The sequence below is a fragment of the Ammospiza nelsoni genome, chromosome Z (genome assembly GCF_027579445.1).
Source record: "Ammospiza nelsoni isolate bAmmNel1 chromosome Z, bAmmNel1.pri, whole genome shotgun sequence".
Lineage (NCBI taxonomy): Eukaryota > Metazoa > Chordata > Aves > Passeriformes > Passerellidae > Ammospiza > Ammospiza nelsoni.
The window spans coordinates 80251344-80270481 of NC_080669.1; the positions used below are offsets into that span (position 1 = coordinate 80251344).

A 19138-nucleotide genomic window follows, 5' to 3' on the forward strand; every position below is an offset into this window, starting at 1 on the left:
AGTGATGCCCAGGGCTGATGAGAAGCCCTTTTGCTAAGGGGTGCACAGAGGTGATCCAGAGCCCAGATCCAACCTATCCTTGCTCCATGGGGTTATGGCATCACAGAGACCCTTGCCTGGGAATATTTAGCTGGTCCTTGCAGAGCCTCTGTGCTCTGGTGAGTGCTTTGTTGACCCCCCCCAGAGTGCAAGTGCTCCCAAGGCAGGCTCTGCTGAATCCTCCCACAGTGCCCTGGAAGCCAGATGTCCCCGGGACACCAGCACTGCTGTGTTATATTTGGGCTGCTTTATCAGGTGCTAATCAGGTATAGATCTGGGCCTGTCTGTCGCCCAGGCTGAAAGAAGCCAAGATTCCTCACCACAAGGATCTTAGCAGCACCTAGCATGCACAGATTAAACATTGACATAGCTGTGATAAGCTGAAAATGAGCCAGGACTTCAGACCCTCTTATAGCTGAACGGGAGCTTCAAGGGTTTCAAGTGACGAAACACAAATCAGCCAGCTCAAAGGGCAGCTGCACACCTAAACCCCTTATGCACCGAGCCTCAGAGTCTCCTTCCCCCAGACCAAATTTATCCCTAGAACCTCCCCCAGTCTCCTGGCACCTGTGTCACAAAGTTTGTCAGGTCTCTATTCAGGAATCACAGCTATGTGATTCCTGAATCCTCAAATTTTCAGCATTCTAAGACTCTGAGGCTACCTCAGTTGGTGAGGTAGCTAAGAGCACCAAGATCATGATTTTCATCCCTGTATGAGCACCAAGATAATGATTTTGATCCCTGTATGGGCCACACACTTGAGAATTGGACTAAAGGATGATCCCTGAGAGTCACATCCAACTCAGAATATTCTGTGATTATGTATATGTTTACCTTCCTGGTGGTTCAGGGAGAGCATCACTCTTTAAAGAACCCATCAGGAAACAATTCTTCCTTTAAACAGAATGGCAGTTTTCTATATTGACATTCCTTTTACAGGTTATCAACCACTTAGTCACTATCAGGTGCTTTTAGGGAGATTATACAACATGTCCTAGCAGAAAGAGCCATAGGTAGCTAAACATAATAAGCCATAAACAAACTACCGCCCTGTCAAATGCTGCAAGAACTGATTAATCATTTACCAAGCCCTTTTAGACTGTTTAAAATGGACCTTTTTCGCAGAAAAGTCATGCAAAGTAGAAAGCAGTTCCCATTAGCTCTCATTTACCGCAGCAGCTTGACAAATAAGGGTGGTGTATAGGGGATTTATTGACAATAAAGGGACTCAGGGGAGGTTTGCTCACCATTTTTTTCTGTGCATGTAGATGGGGTGAGAAAAGAGCTATCTGCTGCCTCTGCAGCTGGGGAGGGAGAGCCAAGGTTATTGTGTGAGCTGCCACAGATTAGCTGCAAGCCCGACAAGGCTTAGCACAAGGTGGAATGGCCGGGGGTGGCTGCAGAGAGTGAAGTGACATTGCTCTGCAGTCCGTGTGGAGCAGGTAGGGACAACAAAATCTCTGCCAGCAGCACACAGCGCTTACAGAACACCTGCAGCAACACGAACAGGGGGAGAGAAAGGACAGAGTCAGAGCCTGTCCCTCAGAGTGGTGCAGGATCCTGCTCCACCTGGAAATACACTCATTTGTGTCCTGGAGCAGGGAGGATACAGCCCTAACGCTGAGTGCACCCCTCACCCCAGGTCTGGGCTTTTAGAAGTGCCCAATAGCTCCAGGGATGGATGGGATGACTCCCTCACTGCTTCAACCCTTGGCCCGTGGGGATCTCACCCAGCTCCTTGGGCTGGAGCAGCAGTTTGGTTCATATTAACCCCATGCCAGCCACAGAGCCCAACCAGCTGTGAGGCCTGTGCCTGTACCCTGCACATGGAGAGACCTTCACCAGCTCACACCACCAGACAACTCTGAGCAGGCCTGTTTCTGGAAACCATCCTGATTTGGGGGATTTTGCCCTGCTCCCCATGGTTCCTGATGCCTGGGGGGTTTTTGTCCCACCTCAGCGTGAAAGTGGCTGCACAGACATTGCTGGGTTCTGCCTGTACAGAGTGCTGTTGCAAAGCTGATTACCCTGTGCAAGCCTGACAGTGTCATAAACCCCTGGAGCCTTGCAAAGCCAGCTCAGGTCTGGAGCAGTAATATTACCTGAGGTTTCTCCTAATCCAGAGGATTCCAGTCCCTCAGTACTGGGGAAAAAAGGTAGAGTTTGCTGCACAGGACGGGAACATGATCTGGAAGATCCATTCCTGTCTTCTTGTTCAAACTCCTCCTCTGAAGCTGACAGAAAAAAAGTCTTGCAAAATCGACTTTTTTTCCCTGTTCCAGGTCTCTCTCTGACGCCTCAAGATGCACACAGTGTCCACGCACTGCTCCCAGCTGCCAGCAGTGGCCACAGCATCCCTCTGCGGTCTGGGAGCTGCTCTGCCCATATCCTTGGGAAGGAGCTCCATCTGCCGAGCCAGCGGCCCAGGCTGAAACCCAGGGACCACTGCCAGGCCTGTCCCGGGCTGTGGGGTGACTGGTCATCAGGCATCTCCCAGGTGGCACGGAGCTCATCAGACCCTATTTACCAGGATCAGTGCTTGTGAGGAGCTCCAGGGGGATTTTGAGGTGCCTTCCCCTCAAACAAACCAAACAAAGAGGGATAAGCAAAGCACAGGTGAGGGCAGAAAAGGTCCTTGTGTGCCACAGCTGCAACCACGTGAGCAGTCTGGGGGACTGTGGAAACACAGGAAAATGGGGGGAAAAAAGGGTGCTGTCATCTCAGTCTGCTTTGAATGAAGTCAGTGGGCTGAGCTCATGCCAGGTGAAGGAATGAGCCAGGTACTCACCTGGGGCTCAGCTGGGCTTTCTCCCACTTAGACACAAGCTCAGCTGGCAGCTCCTCTGAGAGACAAAGCTCCTGGGAGCTGCCTGAAATAGCAAAGAGATAATGAACCTTAATTCTTGTAGGCTTTTCTTGGAGGGGAACTGCTCTTGCTTGCTATTTTCTTGTGACAATGAGTCAGAGCTGCCATGAGGGCAGGACCAGGTGGGCCCTTGAGGGATACTTCAGACCCTGCATGGGTGAAGCTAAGTGCCTGCCAGGGTGAGGGGTCCTGGGCAATGGAGCTCCTGCCTGCACCTGTGGGGCTTCTTGTAGCACTGATGCACCCACAGTGGGAGATGAGGCTCTCAGACAGGCTGAGTGCATCTGCTCTGGGCTCCCCACAGACTCATTCTGCTGTTATTTTATCCCAGACCAGCTCCACTTCCCAGCCATGGGAGTACTTTGGCATGTAAAAATTTCTTTTTCCTACTGCACTCCTTCTTGGAGATACAGGGTCTTTACTGCAGTTATTTTCCTAAACATCTGATGCCATTTGACCTCTATGATCAAAGGTTCCAGTGCAGGGAAAACCTGCCAAAGGCCAGAGAGCTGAAAAGAAAGCCAATGAGCATTTTCACCTAGCCCAAAGTATGCTACCTTTGAAGAGAGGAGGATTTCACCTCTAAAATACTGAACAAACTCCCCAGAACCCCAGTCCTCCTCACTCTGCAGATACAGCATGAATTTTGCCATTTATTTTCTGGGATAACACTAAGGGTAAAGAATTGAGCTCAGATTTTAAGCCTCTTCCTGATGTCTCCAGTGTCACAAAGCACTGTTCAGGCTACAAGGCTGGGGTGAAAGTGTAACGGGTTGTGCTGTCCCTGAGCATCCCACAGGTTTAGCGCTAGCAAAATATTTGTCTCCACTAGCTCTGCCAGCTGGAAAGCAGTGCCTGTCCCACGCCAGACAGGGCTGCAGTTGGTGTGTGGTCAGTGACCCCTGTGTGTGAAGGTGTGGTGGACAGCACCACACCACAATCTGAAGTTTCACTTGATCATTACTTGATTAAATTCACCATGAGCTGCAACCTGATGAGAAAAAGCAATGCACCCATCAGACTGACGATGGAGACAAGAACAAGGCTGCTCCATGGAACTTGGGCTGGCAAGGACTAACTGATGTGGAAATTACGTGACCGAGGGTCAGCAATTACAGGACTCTCCTGCTCCAGATGAGAGAGGCCACAGCTGGAAAACAGCTTGCTCTGTTCTAGGGACATCCCAGGAAAAGCTGTGAAAACAATTTGAAGAAAGCCTCTGTATGCACGAGGCTAGGCCATTCCCTAAGAAAGCCAGTTTGGTGGGGAAGAATGGACTCTGAAGCTACAGAGTAATTTCATATGCAAGTACTTTCTTGTACCTATAAGAAATCAGGCCTAAGTGGGGTCCTGAAACCCTAAAACATTAGGGTTTCATCACATCTCAGTGGCTAATGTTCAACTGATTCTTTTTTGGTCTGTGCTGACAGGTTGCATTTAGACTGACCACTTTTCTAGACTGACCACTTTTCTCCAGTGCTTAAATATGGCATTGGTTCCTGGTGTGGGCTCTCCTCAGTCTGATGCCAAGGAGATGCAGTGAAGTGTTTGCATTTTCAGTCCCAGTCAAGTAGCGGAGAACTTAACATCTGCATTTTTTTAAAATTAAAAATGCCTGTAATTTACCACAGTTTGACCTGTTCCCATGGGGGGAAACCCCATAGTAATCACAAAGAAATCAGCTGGTATTTTTCTTATGCAATGGGGCTACAGTCATAAAAGACCAACTTCACCAGGGCAAGAATTTACCCCAGCCTTCCCCTTTGGTTTATGAATATCCTTTACTATATCCACATCTCATTTGAAGCCAGGTTATCCCCTTGATAGTGGGAAAGCTGGGAGCCATCTTCCCAGAGCTGCACAAAGAGGGAGTTGCACCATTGCAAGGCCCTGACCTGAGACCATGCCCTTGCATGGACCCCAGTACTGCACTGTTTTCATTTTACACCGTTTTTATTTGGCAGCTTGGCCACTAAAGGAAGCAACTCCCAGCTCTCCAGCTGACTCCCGGTCTCATGGGCAGAGCTGGGAGGTGTGACATTGGTGCCATTCAGGACCCCAAAAGTGAAAGTGAACCCATAATTTTTTAAGTGTCTTTATGCAAAAGGCTTAATGGTTTATTAAAGTGAGAACAACCTCAGCAAACATATGAGACAGACAAGAGCTGAGAGGATGTGGCTGAATGGGAACACCTTGCTAGCAAAATTGTAACTCTCACTTGCCCTGCCACTGTTCACCTGCCAGCCTTTGCTGCTTCTCCTTTGGGAGGGATGTGAGGTTTCCTCCCCATGCAGAGCCCAAGGCGATGCATGAAAAGTCAAATTCAACCCAAGCACCCCCAGGATGATGATCAGGGTAAACCCACAGCAGGAGCCTGCTCCCCCATCCAGGAGCTCAACTCCCCCTTCCATCTCTCTCCTAGGCTCTAGGACAGCCACAGCTGGTTTGTGAGGCTTTATCTCTGCTATAACTTTATCTCTGCTATAACAAGCTATAACTCTGCCTAAAATCCTCCTGGCAGGAATAATTCTCTCTAAAGAGAGACAGACCCTGTGACAGCACGGCCAAGTGCAGGCTTTCAGCAGACACATCCCACGCCCCTCCAAGCACTCCTGCTGAACTTTGCTTTTTTTTTGCCAGGCCAGCCCTGCATCCCCCTGTGCTCCCAGCCCTGGCAAAGGCAGGGCCAGCCTGCTTGGCATGCTGTGTCACTGCTGGGAGCAATCCCTGCTGCTAGGCAGCCGAGCCTGGCGGCCGCGAGCATCCCGGTCCAGCGTCCCCCCCGGCCTGGCTCGTCATTTGATTTCTCCTAAGGGACAACTGCTGAGCAGGACTGTGTCTCCGAGCCGATCCTTTGCTGATAAGCCAGCTGCCAAGCCTCCACTGCTGAGACAAAAGAGTTTTTCTCTTCCCAGCAGGGTTTTTCTGCTGTGAATGACAGAGAAAGGGGTAAAAGTGAGCTGCCTGGCACTCCTCGTGGGCGAGAGGCTTTGGGGGCTCCTTGTTCCCCGCTGTGCTGGCAGACCATGGAGCTCTTCAGGCTGAGCCTGGGCTGCATTTGCCTCCTTCCCTGGCTTGAGGGTAAGTTTCTCCTCTTTTGGGGTAGCTGTAAAGTGGGAAGAGAGCTGCCTCCCGGGTTTTAACCTGCTTTCCTGCTGAACTGTTGCTTGGGCTGCAAAGCTTAAGAACCCACCAGCTGTAGAACAAGTGCCAACAGGCACAATCAGGGCAGCATTTAAATGGGATTGAACACAGGGGTACAGAAGAGTGAGGGACAGGCTGGCAAGGTGCTGGGATGGCTGGGCCAGGGACACCGTGGCATCATGCTGGCAGCTTTTATGAAGAGCTTTTAAGCTGCTGAGAGTAGAGGATGAATAAAACTGCTCAGGGTGGGAGGCAGGCACTAAGTGACCTCCTAAGCACTAATGTTCCTCCCGGTCCCAGCTGCTCCTTCCCAGCAGAAGTGAGTGAGCTCAGAGCATGCTAGAAGCATGGCAGAGGGTGGTGGGAAGTGCAGAAGTATTTGTTCTGCTCCTGTGGTGGTCGGCTGGGAGCGGGATGTGCTGGGGAGCTACAGAGTCTGCACTGCTCATCTCCATGGAGCAAAACTGGTAGCAGCTCATGTTGATATTCAGCTGCTTTCTGGGGTTGCTCCAATCCTGTATCCTGCCCATGTACAGGAGTATTTCAAATCCAAGCAGCCCTGGTTTGATGTGCATGGGTAGATGCAAAAAGCAGAAGTCCCTGCTTAGCATCATCCCAGAGATCTGGGGCAGTGCTACCCAGGAACAGCTTCCCAGGAATGGTGCTACCATGGTCTCACCAATCCCATCATGGACATCAGGAGGAATCAATTTTCTTTAAAAATGGAAAAAGTCCCTGAGTTAATAAGCCTTTTTATTTTGCTGCTATGACTGAGACCTCAAGTTGAAAGTGACTTATTTATAAAAATCACTGAAGTTCTTCAAGGCTCCTTCAGTCCCTGAAGCAGCAAGAACAGCCCTGCAGTTTTACAGGTTACATGCTCAGAGCTGTTCAAAATCCATTGACCAGAGGACCACAACTATTTGGGCTGCCCAAATAGTTTATTGGGATGTTTATTCCTTAAAGACAAACCTCAGATTGGTGCCTCTGACCAGCCACTTTCCATTCCTTGCTGCACAAGCAAGCGTTCCCTGGGATGCTTTGAGAAGCTACCTTCTCAATTTGCTCTGCATCTGGATAAGAGGAGAGGTTTGTGCTCCTACAGGTTTGACTTCTGCTCCATCTACTGCTGTTTTCTGTACATCAAAAGTTGCCAATTAAAGTGAACTGAATCTCTCACTTGGTTAAGTCCCAGGCTGAGGCTATGTCTCTGTAGTGGTAGGGGGTGATGATGCACATGCATCTTTTAAAAGTTAGAGGAGATTTGGTTAGGACCTGGAGATTGTACCATGATGGCTTGCAGAGAGCAGAACAGCCTTCAGGGTGTTGCTCTTCCTTAGCCTCTAAAGTAGGAACTTGTCTGATGTTAGAATAAAGTGATTTTTTACTGCTGCCATACAACTCAATCCACATGGTTTTGTTTTACTAGTAAAGTATGGAGGATCACAGGGTATTTAATTTCCTTTCTACCGTAATGCTTTTGGTGGAAACATGATCAGCCACTGCATTACAGTCAGACCAGTAATAAAACGATAAAACCACCACTGTTTTGCAGAAAGGAATTCATCTTCCCAATGCCTGGCAATGTCCAATGAAGCTCAAAGCACAGAGCACAAACATGTTCATGCTTGGGGCTGAAATCCCACTGTGGCAGCTTTTCCCTTCCCCTCCTGAGTTTTAAGGCTGCTGGCAGGACAGTGATGCATGCTCTCAACAGACCTCTGAGGGGTTGGTTTCCTGCTGAAAACTGAAATCCTGGAATTTCCTAAGCCGGCCCTGACAGTTGCTCCTTTGGAAAGTACCTGCAAGCAGAGAGGAGGCAAAAATTAGTTAGATGTCAGAAAAAAATTCTTCACCGAAAGAGTGATTGGGCAATGGAATGGGCTGCCCAGGAAGGTGGTGGAGTCACCATCCCTGGAGGTGTTTAAAAAATGACTGGATGTGGCACTCAATGCCATGGTTTAGTTGATGAGGAAGTGTTAGGTTAGGTCACTGGTTCACTCTGTGATTCTGTAAAAAGTTGTGTTAAAAATCCAGACCTAATGGTGACCCTGTGAGGCGCAATGGGCAGCGGGAAGTCAGGCACCAGCAGGATCTGTACCTACATGTACAGAAAGAAAACTGCCGAAATAAAACTGCATTTAACAGTGATCTGGACCCCCATTCACTGGGTGTGAGGCTGTGGGGGATGTGTTTGGCATCTTGGCCTGATCCTATATCTTGGGAGCCACTCTCCTCTCCCTCAAATCCATGGTAGTGCTGGCCCTGACCCCTGATGCCCTGACCTCAAAAGGCAGCCCTGAGCATTTTGCACTAAGGAGGCAGAAAGGCCAAGCTTGTACAATTCTTCCGCTCCCACTTTAACTTTTCAGCCTCCAACTATTTTTCACTTGGGGGATTTCCTGGCTGTGATGCATTTAACTCTTCAGTAGCCACCAGACCTTCTCCCTTGGCTTGTGCAGGTTGTCCCCAGCAGCAGCACACAATGCCTGGGTGCAGAACCCCTTCCTGTCCACTGCAAGCCTTCCCTTGGCACCCCTTGTCCCATCCAGGATCAGTCCTTGGCCAGTCAGACCCCCTCCATCTCCTCCAGGCCTCTCTGGATTTTGTAGGCACTCATCATATCCCCACCCCAGGGTTTTCCCCACTCATATCAACTTCATGGTGACTTCACCAACCTCCTCTGCTTCCTATAATTTATAGATTTTTTTTTTCCATTCAAAACATTCCTTCTTTTCTTATGACTGCTCTGTTCCCTTGGAGACCTTTGCTGAGCTACTTGGTAAAAAGTGGACCTTGCAGTGATGTGGAAAGATATGAAGCCCTGTTGGTAAACCAAAATCAAGATATTCTTAAGAAAGGAGCAGTGGTTGGGAAAAAATATGGGCCAAGCCACCCCAAACTATTTGCAAATGTCTTTGATCAGGACATCACAGGCCATGCTTAGAAACAGCAGAAACTTTCCCAGTCACACTGGGATTACTGGTAACCAAGGCTTTCTCAGTGGCATTACCTTAATTAGGAACGTTGCATGGATTTTGCCCCTAATCCTACATGGAACAGCATGTCCCAAGGGTGGTCATGCTGCAGAAAAGCAGGGGCCTGTATTTGCTTGCTTTTCTATCTTATAACCAGACAGAGTGTCAGTATCATAGGACAAATGAGCTGGCATCAAGAAGCCTTGCTAGAAATTGTTTATTTTGTTCCTAAAAATATGAAGAGGCCAAAGTGTTCAAGTATGAGTCCAGGCATCTGCTTGGACTCAGTGGGTTAGGCTGGCATTTTCCAGAGATGCTGAATCCCATCCTCAGGGAGTACACTGGATGCTCTGGTTCCCCCAGGTCAACATTCTTTAAAATGTTGGAGCTCACGGCCTTATTTGTAGGACCACTGGCAGCAAGACTTGGGATATCATTTTGTCTCCTGAGTAAAGATTCCTGGTGCCTGATGTGTGTCTCAAAGTAAAGATCCTCCATGTTTAGCTGTGGGGCACGAGCAAAGGCTGCTGGCAGTCACATAAACTGCAATGTCTGCAGGTAACAAATATGGTGATTATTTAGAAGGGAACATAAAACATCAGGCACTCCACAAAGAGCAAAACATGTATCTCCTGCTGGGTCAAACAGCAGCACTCTTCAAAGTGTAATGAAAATACCCAAAATTTGCAAATGGAGAGTCATTGCCGAGAAACGAAAAGAAAATACAACAAAGATTGTGGCATGCTTAATAATAAAACATACGAGAAAAAAACCTGGATGAGCAGCCTAGAGAGAGAATACAAAAAACTGCCAGCAGAAATTTCCAAACATTATCTGAAGCAGGAAGCTGGTGGGGGTCAGGAGGTCAGTGAATAAGTGGCACAAAGGCAAAATGGGTGAGCAAAAGTGGGGCAGTGCAGAAAGGCTGAATGGATTACTGGCTGTAGTGCTCCCTTCAGACATGGCCAGGGAGGTCATGGCAGTCACTCTCTGCAGTCTGAAGTGTTATCAGACAGAATTGGCAACAGAGGAAGTTTAAGGAGGAAAGAGAAAAATAAAGGATAAATACTCTGTGGCAAAGGATCAGCCCAAATGTCTTTTGAGTTACAGAAAACTAAAGATGACATTAAAAAATGTTTAGGGAGTCTATTAAGCCCTTATTTAAGGCAAGCTTGACACCAAAGGGCTGCATTGCAGCAATAATGCCCCTCCCTTGCACAGCCTAGGGAGACACAGGTCCTTAGGCTCCATTTCAGCATCAGGGAAGTCAGTAGAAGCACAGATTATTTACAGACAGATAAACATGAGAAAAGTCAATGCAGCTTTTGTAATGGGAATGCCTGACATCCATGATGGTATCAGTAAGAACACAAATGTGCTGAGCAGATCAAGGTCTTGTGCCAGTGTTTGCAAAAGGCTTTTGATAAGAATCTTCCACCAAGGCCCTTAAGAAACTCCATTCTCATGGAGTAGAAGAGAGACCTAACCCACAGGCTGGAACCAAGACTGGAATGAGTTGACATGATCACAGCAGTGATAGTATCAGAAGGTGCTCAGAAAGATCAGAAGGGATGAATAATGAAGTAATTAAGCTTCCTGATGCCACAAAGTAATTAAGAATAATCAAAACTTAAGTTGACATTGTGAAACTGCAGAAGGAGCTCTGATACTGATGGAGCAACAAAATGATATTTTTCTTTGAACTTCAGAGCTGAAAAAGGTAGTGTGCAAAACCATTTTACCCATAAATACCCAGTGATATTCTCTGAGTTAGTTCATACAAAGCACTGGAATGGCTGCCCAGAGGGGTTGTGGAATCTCCGTGTCCAGAGATGCTCAAACCCCACATGGATGTGTTCCTGTGTCATCACCTGCTCCAGGTGATCCTGTGTTGGCGGGATTGGACTGTTTGATCTCAGTGGTGCCTTCCAACCCCAACAAATCTGTGGTTCTGTGATTTTTGGAAGGAGGCACTGGCATCTTGCTGTCTTGAGTGAGCTATTTACTTGTCTGATTCTTACTCTTTTCCTCTATTGGCAGATGTTAATGGCCCAGTGCTGCAAACAGGATCCTGGGCTCAGCAGATGCTTTATCTGACCCAGCACAGTTGTCATATTCCCCTGTTACATTGTAATGCACATCTCATTACTTTGGAAATGGGTTTCTCTCAGTTAAGCTGAACCAAAGATGTGAGAATCCTGAATTCCACATCTTAGGTAAAAATGGTGAGGGTGGGCTGGGGCTGGGGGGACTGTATTAATCCATTTCAATTTCCTAAAGTTTAAGGGAAATTACTTAAGAGACATTTCTCCTGCCTTTAGAGGCTGGCAGAAACTCAAGCCCAAAATGCATTGAATATCTTACCTCCACCCAGCCCTCAGTAAGGTTTAAAGAGAACACGACTCACAAGTTGCCCACAGATAGCCCAGAAATTTAATTTCCATCTAGGCACATCGGCTTGGCAGGAATTGTCTGGATTGGTGGCTGCCACAGGTCCATGCAAGCCAACATCCCAGCGCAGACACGCTGCTCAGACAGTCTCAGAGCTGGTGGAGAAGCACTGTGGTTTCTGTGGCTCCTCTCCTCAGGCTGAGCAGAAAGCCCTGAGCTGTTTCTGCTTTACACAGCCCCAAGGCATTATTAATCTAGCAGAACCCTAGAATTTCCTGAGAGAAAAACATGAGAGTTCCTTTAAACTATTGTTTATACCACTGTTATTGTGTACCAGCTCCTGTTTATACTGTCACTAATCTTCTCAGGTACTGAGCCAAATACTTGTATTGGCTCAGTATTGTTTTGGTTTGTTGTGGTTGGTTTTTTTTTTCCATTTGGGAGGGGAAACTCTGCAGAAAGAGTTTAGATAAAAATCAGTGTTCTTGCCTAACATCACTTTTCTGTGTCCTCTTTATGCTTGCTCAGTACTATATGCCCATGGGGCTTTTATAATTCTGTCTCGTGGGGAAAAGAGAGAGAAAAAAGTCACTGTAAAAGCTGGGAGTTGCAATGTGTTGTTATTAAAAGATTTCTCAGAATGTCCAGAAATTTGAAACTTCTATTTCTGTCTATCTTAGGCAGAAAGTTCACCTGCAACACTGGTGGATGGTTTACCACTTAACATTTTGTTCAGGATATTCACAGGCCACACCTGATGAAGTCATACTGAAAACAGTGGCAATCCTTCAGCTAATGTGACATCCATCTAAATCACCTGAGATGTTGGGACCTGTTGCTCTTAAAAGCAACAAGCAATTACAGAAATTGCTTCAAATTGTGTGTTTGTTGTGAGACAGCTGCAATATCTCCCTCCTACTAATGAATTTTTAAAAGTGGTACTGTTGTTCCTAAGGTGCACAGACCAATGTCAGGTGTGCCAAATCCAAGATAATTTCAATACTTACATGAGCTGCCTCAGCCAAGTACTTACACACTTCTGGTGGGGTATGGTTTTATCCCTACACTGCTTTAATACCTCCAGAAGCCACTTAATGGAAAGTGTAGCCCAAGGTGGCCTAGTTGGCCCCAGATGAACAGCACAAGGGGGATTTCAACTGCTCTTTTATAAGAAAGATTTGACCTGGATAGGGGCAAAAGATCCCTCAAACTAATTCATCTGGAGGAAGGGAAGGATGGCTACCTTAAAACAACTGAAGTACTGAATTAAATACATATAGATATAGCTATAGATATAGATAGCCAGATATTTTATATAATCATACAAGTTGGAAGGATGTTTTTCCTCATTAGTTACGCAACTGCTATTTTCCTCTGGCGTTGCATGCTCCTGTTTTTCAAAGAAATGTCATTCCAGGAAATTAGGAAGCTGTGGGAACTGTTTATCCAGGCATGCCCATCCAGGAAAGGACTGGTGGGTTACATCTTGCCTCCCCCAGGGTATTTGCAAAGGGATGTGTTAGTGCACAGTACTGAACCCTGCTCTGATTGTACCGCAGTAGCAGAGGGACAAGGCTTCCTCATAAGGAACACCCGGCTGGAAAAGTGCATCCGTGCCTCCCAGGAGACCGACAGCATCAGCCTGGCCAGCTGCAAGGAGCACTCCCAGCAGCAGAGGTGGGGCTGGGACCCCGACAGGGGCACCATCGTCAGCCTGCACACGGGGCGCTGCCTGTCGGCACACAGGATGCGCCAGAACGCCCTGGTCAAGCTGGAGCCCTGTGGAGACTGGGAACGCCAGGCATGGTCCTGCGGCAGGAAGGGACACTTGACTCTGCAGAGCTTGGGCTTCCACCTTGGCAGCAAGGAGGGAAGCCACAAGGTGTTTGTCTCGAGGGAGAAGGACAAGTTCAGCAGGTGGAAGACGCTAGCGGATGAAACCGTCTGTGCTGCTGCCCGGACAGCAGCTGGGAGGCCCAGCAAACCAACACAACAAGCTCTAGACACACGAGTGTGGATCTATGAAAGTAAGATGAGGTAGATTTGGTGTCAGATAACATCTAACTTTCATGTCATCCAAGCCATCTAACACCAGGCCTGCACATGTCATTGTAACTCATGTTCACTTCGGCCCCACCTGGAGAAACACCAAACAGCTCCAGCTCAACCCCACTACCTGGCACCACTGGTTTCCAGTAGTGGCTGTTCATTCTTTTCCAGAAGCATCCAAAACCTTACGTGATCAGGTCTCCAAAACCCAGCTGCACTTCTGAGGACAGGCAAATATTTTGGGTAAAATATTTCTGAATTGGTGCCCACAGCTAAAGAATAGTGGAAATTGCTTGAGCCTCCCAAGCACAAAACACCCAAGGAAGTCTCCCAAAGTCAGGCACTTTAGACTTCGAAAGAGCTTATGGTACTTTGGAATGTCTTTTTTTGGTAAAACAACTGGAGGCAGCTGAAAACTTCTTTTAAACTTATATATATTATTGAGAAGCAGTTGTATCAGAAATTATTGCAGCAGTTTCTGAAATTAAAGTTCTCTTCTGTGACACTCCAACAGTGCATCTTTCACTAATGAAATCTAGTTGTAGCCTTCATTCCATGCTCTCATTATCCTCAGTGAACCTTGCTGCTGGTGCCCAGTGTAGCCATAAAGGCACTGGTGAAGACAGCAAGTAGTGGGAGGGAGCTTAAGTGTTGCCCTCCCTTTGCATTAGGAAATGCCAGAAGATGACATCAAAAATTATTAGAAATGGGGTTTATATTGACCAATTACGGCCTTGGCCTTTGCTGAAGAGAATCCAAACTGCTTTCACCAGTATTCACTGGCCTTTGTTTTAGACTGGACCCAGAAAGGGCAAAAACCCTGGTCTTGTCACAATTTTAGGAGTTTGACATAAGGCTACCAAACACCAGGCATGGTCATTTTACCAAGATGTGGCTGTGATAATTTGTTGCATGCCCAGTGAAGCCCACTGCTGATCACTGATCGTTCATGGTCCAGTTTGTTTCCCACTTTCATTCAAGCCCTTTCTGCAAATAAAAGTGGGTTTTAGTACTTTTCTTGTAAAGTTGTGTGCAGAACTGAGACCTGAAAATCACATTCCATTCCTCCTCTCCTCCTCCCCTCCCCTTTTCTCCCACTCCAGAGACCCAAAATCACCTGGTGTGATGATTTTTTAAGTGTTTGTAATGATTTTTTAAGTGTTTGTCCACTCTGTAGGTGATGAAGTTCCCAACATTCCTCAGTGAAAATTATTTCCCTGACAGGAGGCTATTCCTTACCTTAAGGTTGATGGACCCAAAGAGATTTTGAGCTCTGTAGAAATGAGTAAAGAGAAAATGTGATGTATCTGCTTGGCATAAGCAGATGGATTATAAGTGTAACCTTTTGACACAGAGACACTGTATCTAATTTGAAATAAAATGAGATACATCAGCTGCTTTGGCTGTCATGTGTAGAGAAGGTGGTCTTTTTCCCCTCAAGCTTTTTAATTAGCCAACTAGAAGGTCAACATGTAATTACCACAATAGTTACAAGTGTTTGTTTAACATTAAGTTAAATATGGACCATACAAATTGGATACCATAATAGGCTAGTTAAATATAGGCTAGGAAATGCGTGGAACATTTAAGATATGGGAAAAAGGCATGTGAAAAGAGCATTCTCATTCCCCAAGGCAATGCTCCTGGCAACCCAGGCCTGCGTTGGAGCCAGGATCCCTAAATAAGGCTGTGAGGGTAAACACAGAGCAGCTTTTGAATCAGGCTGTGCCACTCAGTGTGTCTCACACAAAGTCAAAATTTTCCTATCAATCCCATGGTTCAGTCTACTGGAGGGAATCTCTGACTGCTCACTAACAACACCAAGTCCTATACATTTGCTCAGGCATTTCTCATCTAACTTCCACCTGATCATCAACAGACAGCTTACACTTTGGTGGGTTATCTGCTCAATAAATCACACCTGTGCAGCTGTACTGTGGGTGCTCATGCCACAGGGTGGGATGGGGTCTGGATAGGCAGCAGGGAGCCCTGAAGTCACAGTGTTCTTGGTCCTGGCATGTTGCAGCAGAAGGGTGAATTGCTGACACCAAAGTTCACACAGCCTCCCCTCCAGCAGCAGCTGTTTGCCCACACACTCTGCTCTGCAGCAGGACTGGAGGGCACAGGAAGGTGTGGAGCCTTGCAGGAGGTATGGCCTACTTACAACCCTTTGGATCCCAATTTTGTACCTGCAGTGTGTTAACAGCTGAGGTTCTTCCACTTGCCTCTTCTTCACATATCATCCTTTAACACCTGGTGTTGCACTCATACTTCTAAAACCCACTACCACATCTACCACCAGAAAACAAGCTCTGCTTTGGTTGTTGATTCCATCTTGAGAGGTTCATTTCACCTTTAAAATCTTTGACAGCTGAAAGCCTTTGGTGCACAGGAGGGGGTGATTGCTGCTGCACCACATCCTTCTCACCCTGCAGGGCAGAGAACCAAACCAGCAGGGCTGGGCTCCCCTTCCTTGCTGGGCAATGAGCATATCCAGGGTCCTGTACAAAATATAAATGATAATCACACAGATCTTTGCTTTATTTCCTTCCAAGCTAAAACCATCGATTCTTCAAAGATCGATGCTGTGGACAGAGAGTCTTCTGTGAGCTTGACCGACCCCCCTCTGGCTAACAAGTTCAACAGCACAGTGTCTCCAGCAAAGACCAAACAGGCACAGCTCCCAGCAAATGAGGGTGAGCACTTCTCTGAATGCATAAGTAAGAACAGCAGGACGGAAAGTGTGGGCAGCACTTTGAGGTTACTCAGCTATTTTCAGTGGTGGAAGAGTACCTGAGGATTTCTGAAGAATTTCCATGTGTGTCACTGAATGCTTTCACCCAACATGCTGAGGAGTCTCCCTTGGAAAGCAGTGCAGAGATACAGGCTTAACCTGGAGGCATAGCCACCCACTGTTTTAGGAGCAAAAATTATCTGTGGCTGGGGAGCACTGAGTGACAGTAGTTTCCTTTTCCTTTCTGGGTCCCACACAAAAGGGATTTGTGGTTACAGTGAAGCCTGATGAGGAATCTGGATCCCTGGTCCAACTGGAAGTTGCTAATCAGAGTCTTTCTGCTTCTTCCACTAGATCCATCCCACAACCACTCCAAGAAACATGGAAATCGTGGGAAAAACACTGGGGCCAGGCTTGCAGGTAGGTCCAGGGATCAGCCCAGAGGAGGAAGGGACCAGGCAGATGAAGGTTCATCAGTGCCTCTGTCCTTCCCATTGTGACAGAGATACATTTCCCTGGGGTACTGCTGAGAATGCTCAATAGGGAATGAGGGCACAAAATTACCTGTCAGAAAGGCTCTTATTAAATCTCCACAGGCCTGTGATAAAAAAATAGTAAAAACATGAAAATCAGACAGCTGCTAACAGTACTGCTTTTCCCCAGCCCTTCTTCTTTTGTATCAGAAAGATGCAGAGTGGAGAAGCATGAGATATTACTGTCTTCAACACAGGAAAGGAAAACTCTTGTGGCCACTTCAAATAGAAGGATGCTGTGCAGTATAAAAGCAGCTGTAAGATGTTGATCTTGTACACAATGCACTTTTCCTGTTATCTGGCATTTTTCAGGGACATTACAGGTGATTTTTTGTGGCAGTTGTGGCTATTGCTAACAACAGTTAGCATAAATACAGCAAATGTGATGCTTTCTCTGATACTCTTTAGGCACGAACTGGAAGACAGCCATGCTGGTCCTCAGCCCCCTGGCTTTCATACTGGGATTAATAATACTGACACTCAATGTTCACTACAACAAGTAAGTGAGAGTCAGGTTCATTGATTTTGCTATGAACAGCGTCTTAAAGAAAAACTCCAACATCTCAGAACAAAAGTCTTGGTCTTGGCACCCTTCCCCATTCCACAGCTGGTGTTGCTGATCTCAGCAGATGGGTCTGGTCACCAATGTGTCACCCTTGGGGATTTCTCCTCTCTGCCCCCCAGTTTATCCATCCCACTCAGTGACCCCCCAAATGCAGCCGCTACTGTTGGCTCCTCCTCCCCTGCACATCTTTTGCCATCCCTGAAGGAAGTGCCATTACAGTAGCTGACGTGGAGAGAAGCAACCAAGTGACAGGTGCAGTGACTCTCTTCTCTCTTCTCTTAGGAAGAAGAAGATCCTCTCTGCTCTGAAGAGTTCTCCAGCCCACAGCAGCCGAGCTGATTTACGGGAGCCGGCCCCCCTGCGCAGAGGGATCCATCCCCAGCCGTACCTGCCGCCATCCCGCTCCCCCTCCCTGAGGCGGGGAGAGATCCTCATCGAGTGGAAAGACGGGACTGTCACTCCTCTTTTTGACAACATCAATTACCAAGTGGACTAGCTGCAGAATGACAGAGCTTTTGTTCCCTCCTGTGTCACTATTCCCACCAGGAGGGCTGCCACCACAGCTATCTCCTCCCTGCCCTTGCTGTTTTGACAGGAAGCACAGTTTGGGGTTTTTTCTAAACACTTGAGTACAATCTTCTTGCACAGGACAAGGGCTGAAGCAAGCAGAGTAGATTGTTTGGTTTGTATAAGCACATGCTGCTTAGCAATTTCAGAACTGCTTTAACTCATAAGAAACCCCAGGTTTCCCTAAATGAAGCTGGGACTACTGCCAGCTGCAACTGCCCATGGAATCAATTAAGTTATTAAGCATATGAAAAAGCGAATCTTTGAAGACAAGACAAAAGGTAAAAAGCAAAAGTCCTGATGATCCTTAAATTGTTTTTAAGATAAAACTAGCTGCCAATAGACACAGAAGACCATCAGTTACATTGTTAGTGTGAGAATGTAATTAATAAGCACTGCCTTCTATAAAATCTCTTCCAGGTATCTGCCAAAATATTCATCCCCACTAAGTTGTCAATTAAGTAACAGCAAGTCATTTTTCTAACTTAAAAGGTAGCACTCCACTGTCCTCTCTGCATCACTGCAAGAGCCTGCTGAGAGCATGTGTCTCTCAAAACTTTTCCATATTTAGGATGTACTAAACCTTATTATAACACACATCCTCTTTTATTATATAGACTGGCAAGAAATGTCAATCATGCTTGTTGGGGATATTGCATATAGAGCCACTTTATTCCAGCTCCAGTCTCTGATTTCCTATAATCATATGGAATAGTCAATGAATAGATACACTGCTCCACCAGAGCAGTAATACAGTTCTTTTTCTTTTAGATAGGAGTAAGACATTGTTTTCAGCCTTTACACTTCTTGTTTGAGCAAAATTACCTGCAGCTATCACACGCAATCCTGATCTTTTTTCAGTGAAATCTGCAATGTCTTAGTGCTTTCCTAATATTCATGAATGTATGCTTTCTTTCTCTCCGATTCTGAGATGATGTAATCATGGCTGTAAGTCAAGAGTTATGCGGAGAAAGAAACAATAACACCAGGAAATTACAAGTATGAGCTGTGTCAGTGCATTTGTTCAGTAGAGCAAGGGAAACGGCATCCTCACGTCTCTTACTTGAGCAACGCCTTTCACTTGACCTAAATTAAGCTGTTCTGCTATTTCAGTGTAGCCTGGATTTCTCTTGAGTTTTATTTAACCTACAGCAGAAGCAAGGTCTCTCCAGGGAATTTAAAATCTCTGGGGTTTTTTAATAATCTTAAAATCTCTGGTTGTTTGTTTGTTTTTGAGGGTTTTTTAAAATTATTTTTCTTTTTAAATGGTAA

The 19138-nt window shown here is 46.7% G+C and overlaps 1 protein-coding gene across 1 annotated transcript; it reads left to right on the forward strand.

Moving 5' to 3' along the window:
* Nucleotides 1-5784: 5784 nt before the first annotated feature.
* Nucleotides 5785-18868, forward strand: LOC132086747 (uncharacterized). Its single transcript, XM_059492627.1, has 6 exons — nucleotides 5785-5986; nucleotides 12978-13445; nucleotides 16023-16163; nucleotides 16556-16621; nucleotides 17143-17233; nucleotides 17582-18868. The coding sequence occupies exons 1-6, from the start codon at nucleotides 5932-5934 to the stop codon at nucleotides 17793-17795; spliced, it is 1035 nt and encodes a 344-aa protein (XP_059348610.1). The 5' UTR covers nucleotides 5785-5931; the 3' UTR covers nucleotides 17796-18868.
* The last annotated feature ends 270 nt before the right edge of the window (nucleotides 18869-19138 follow it).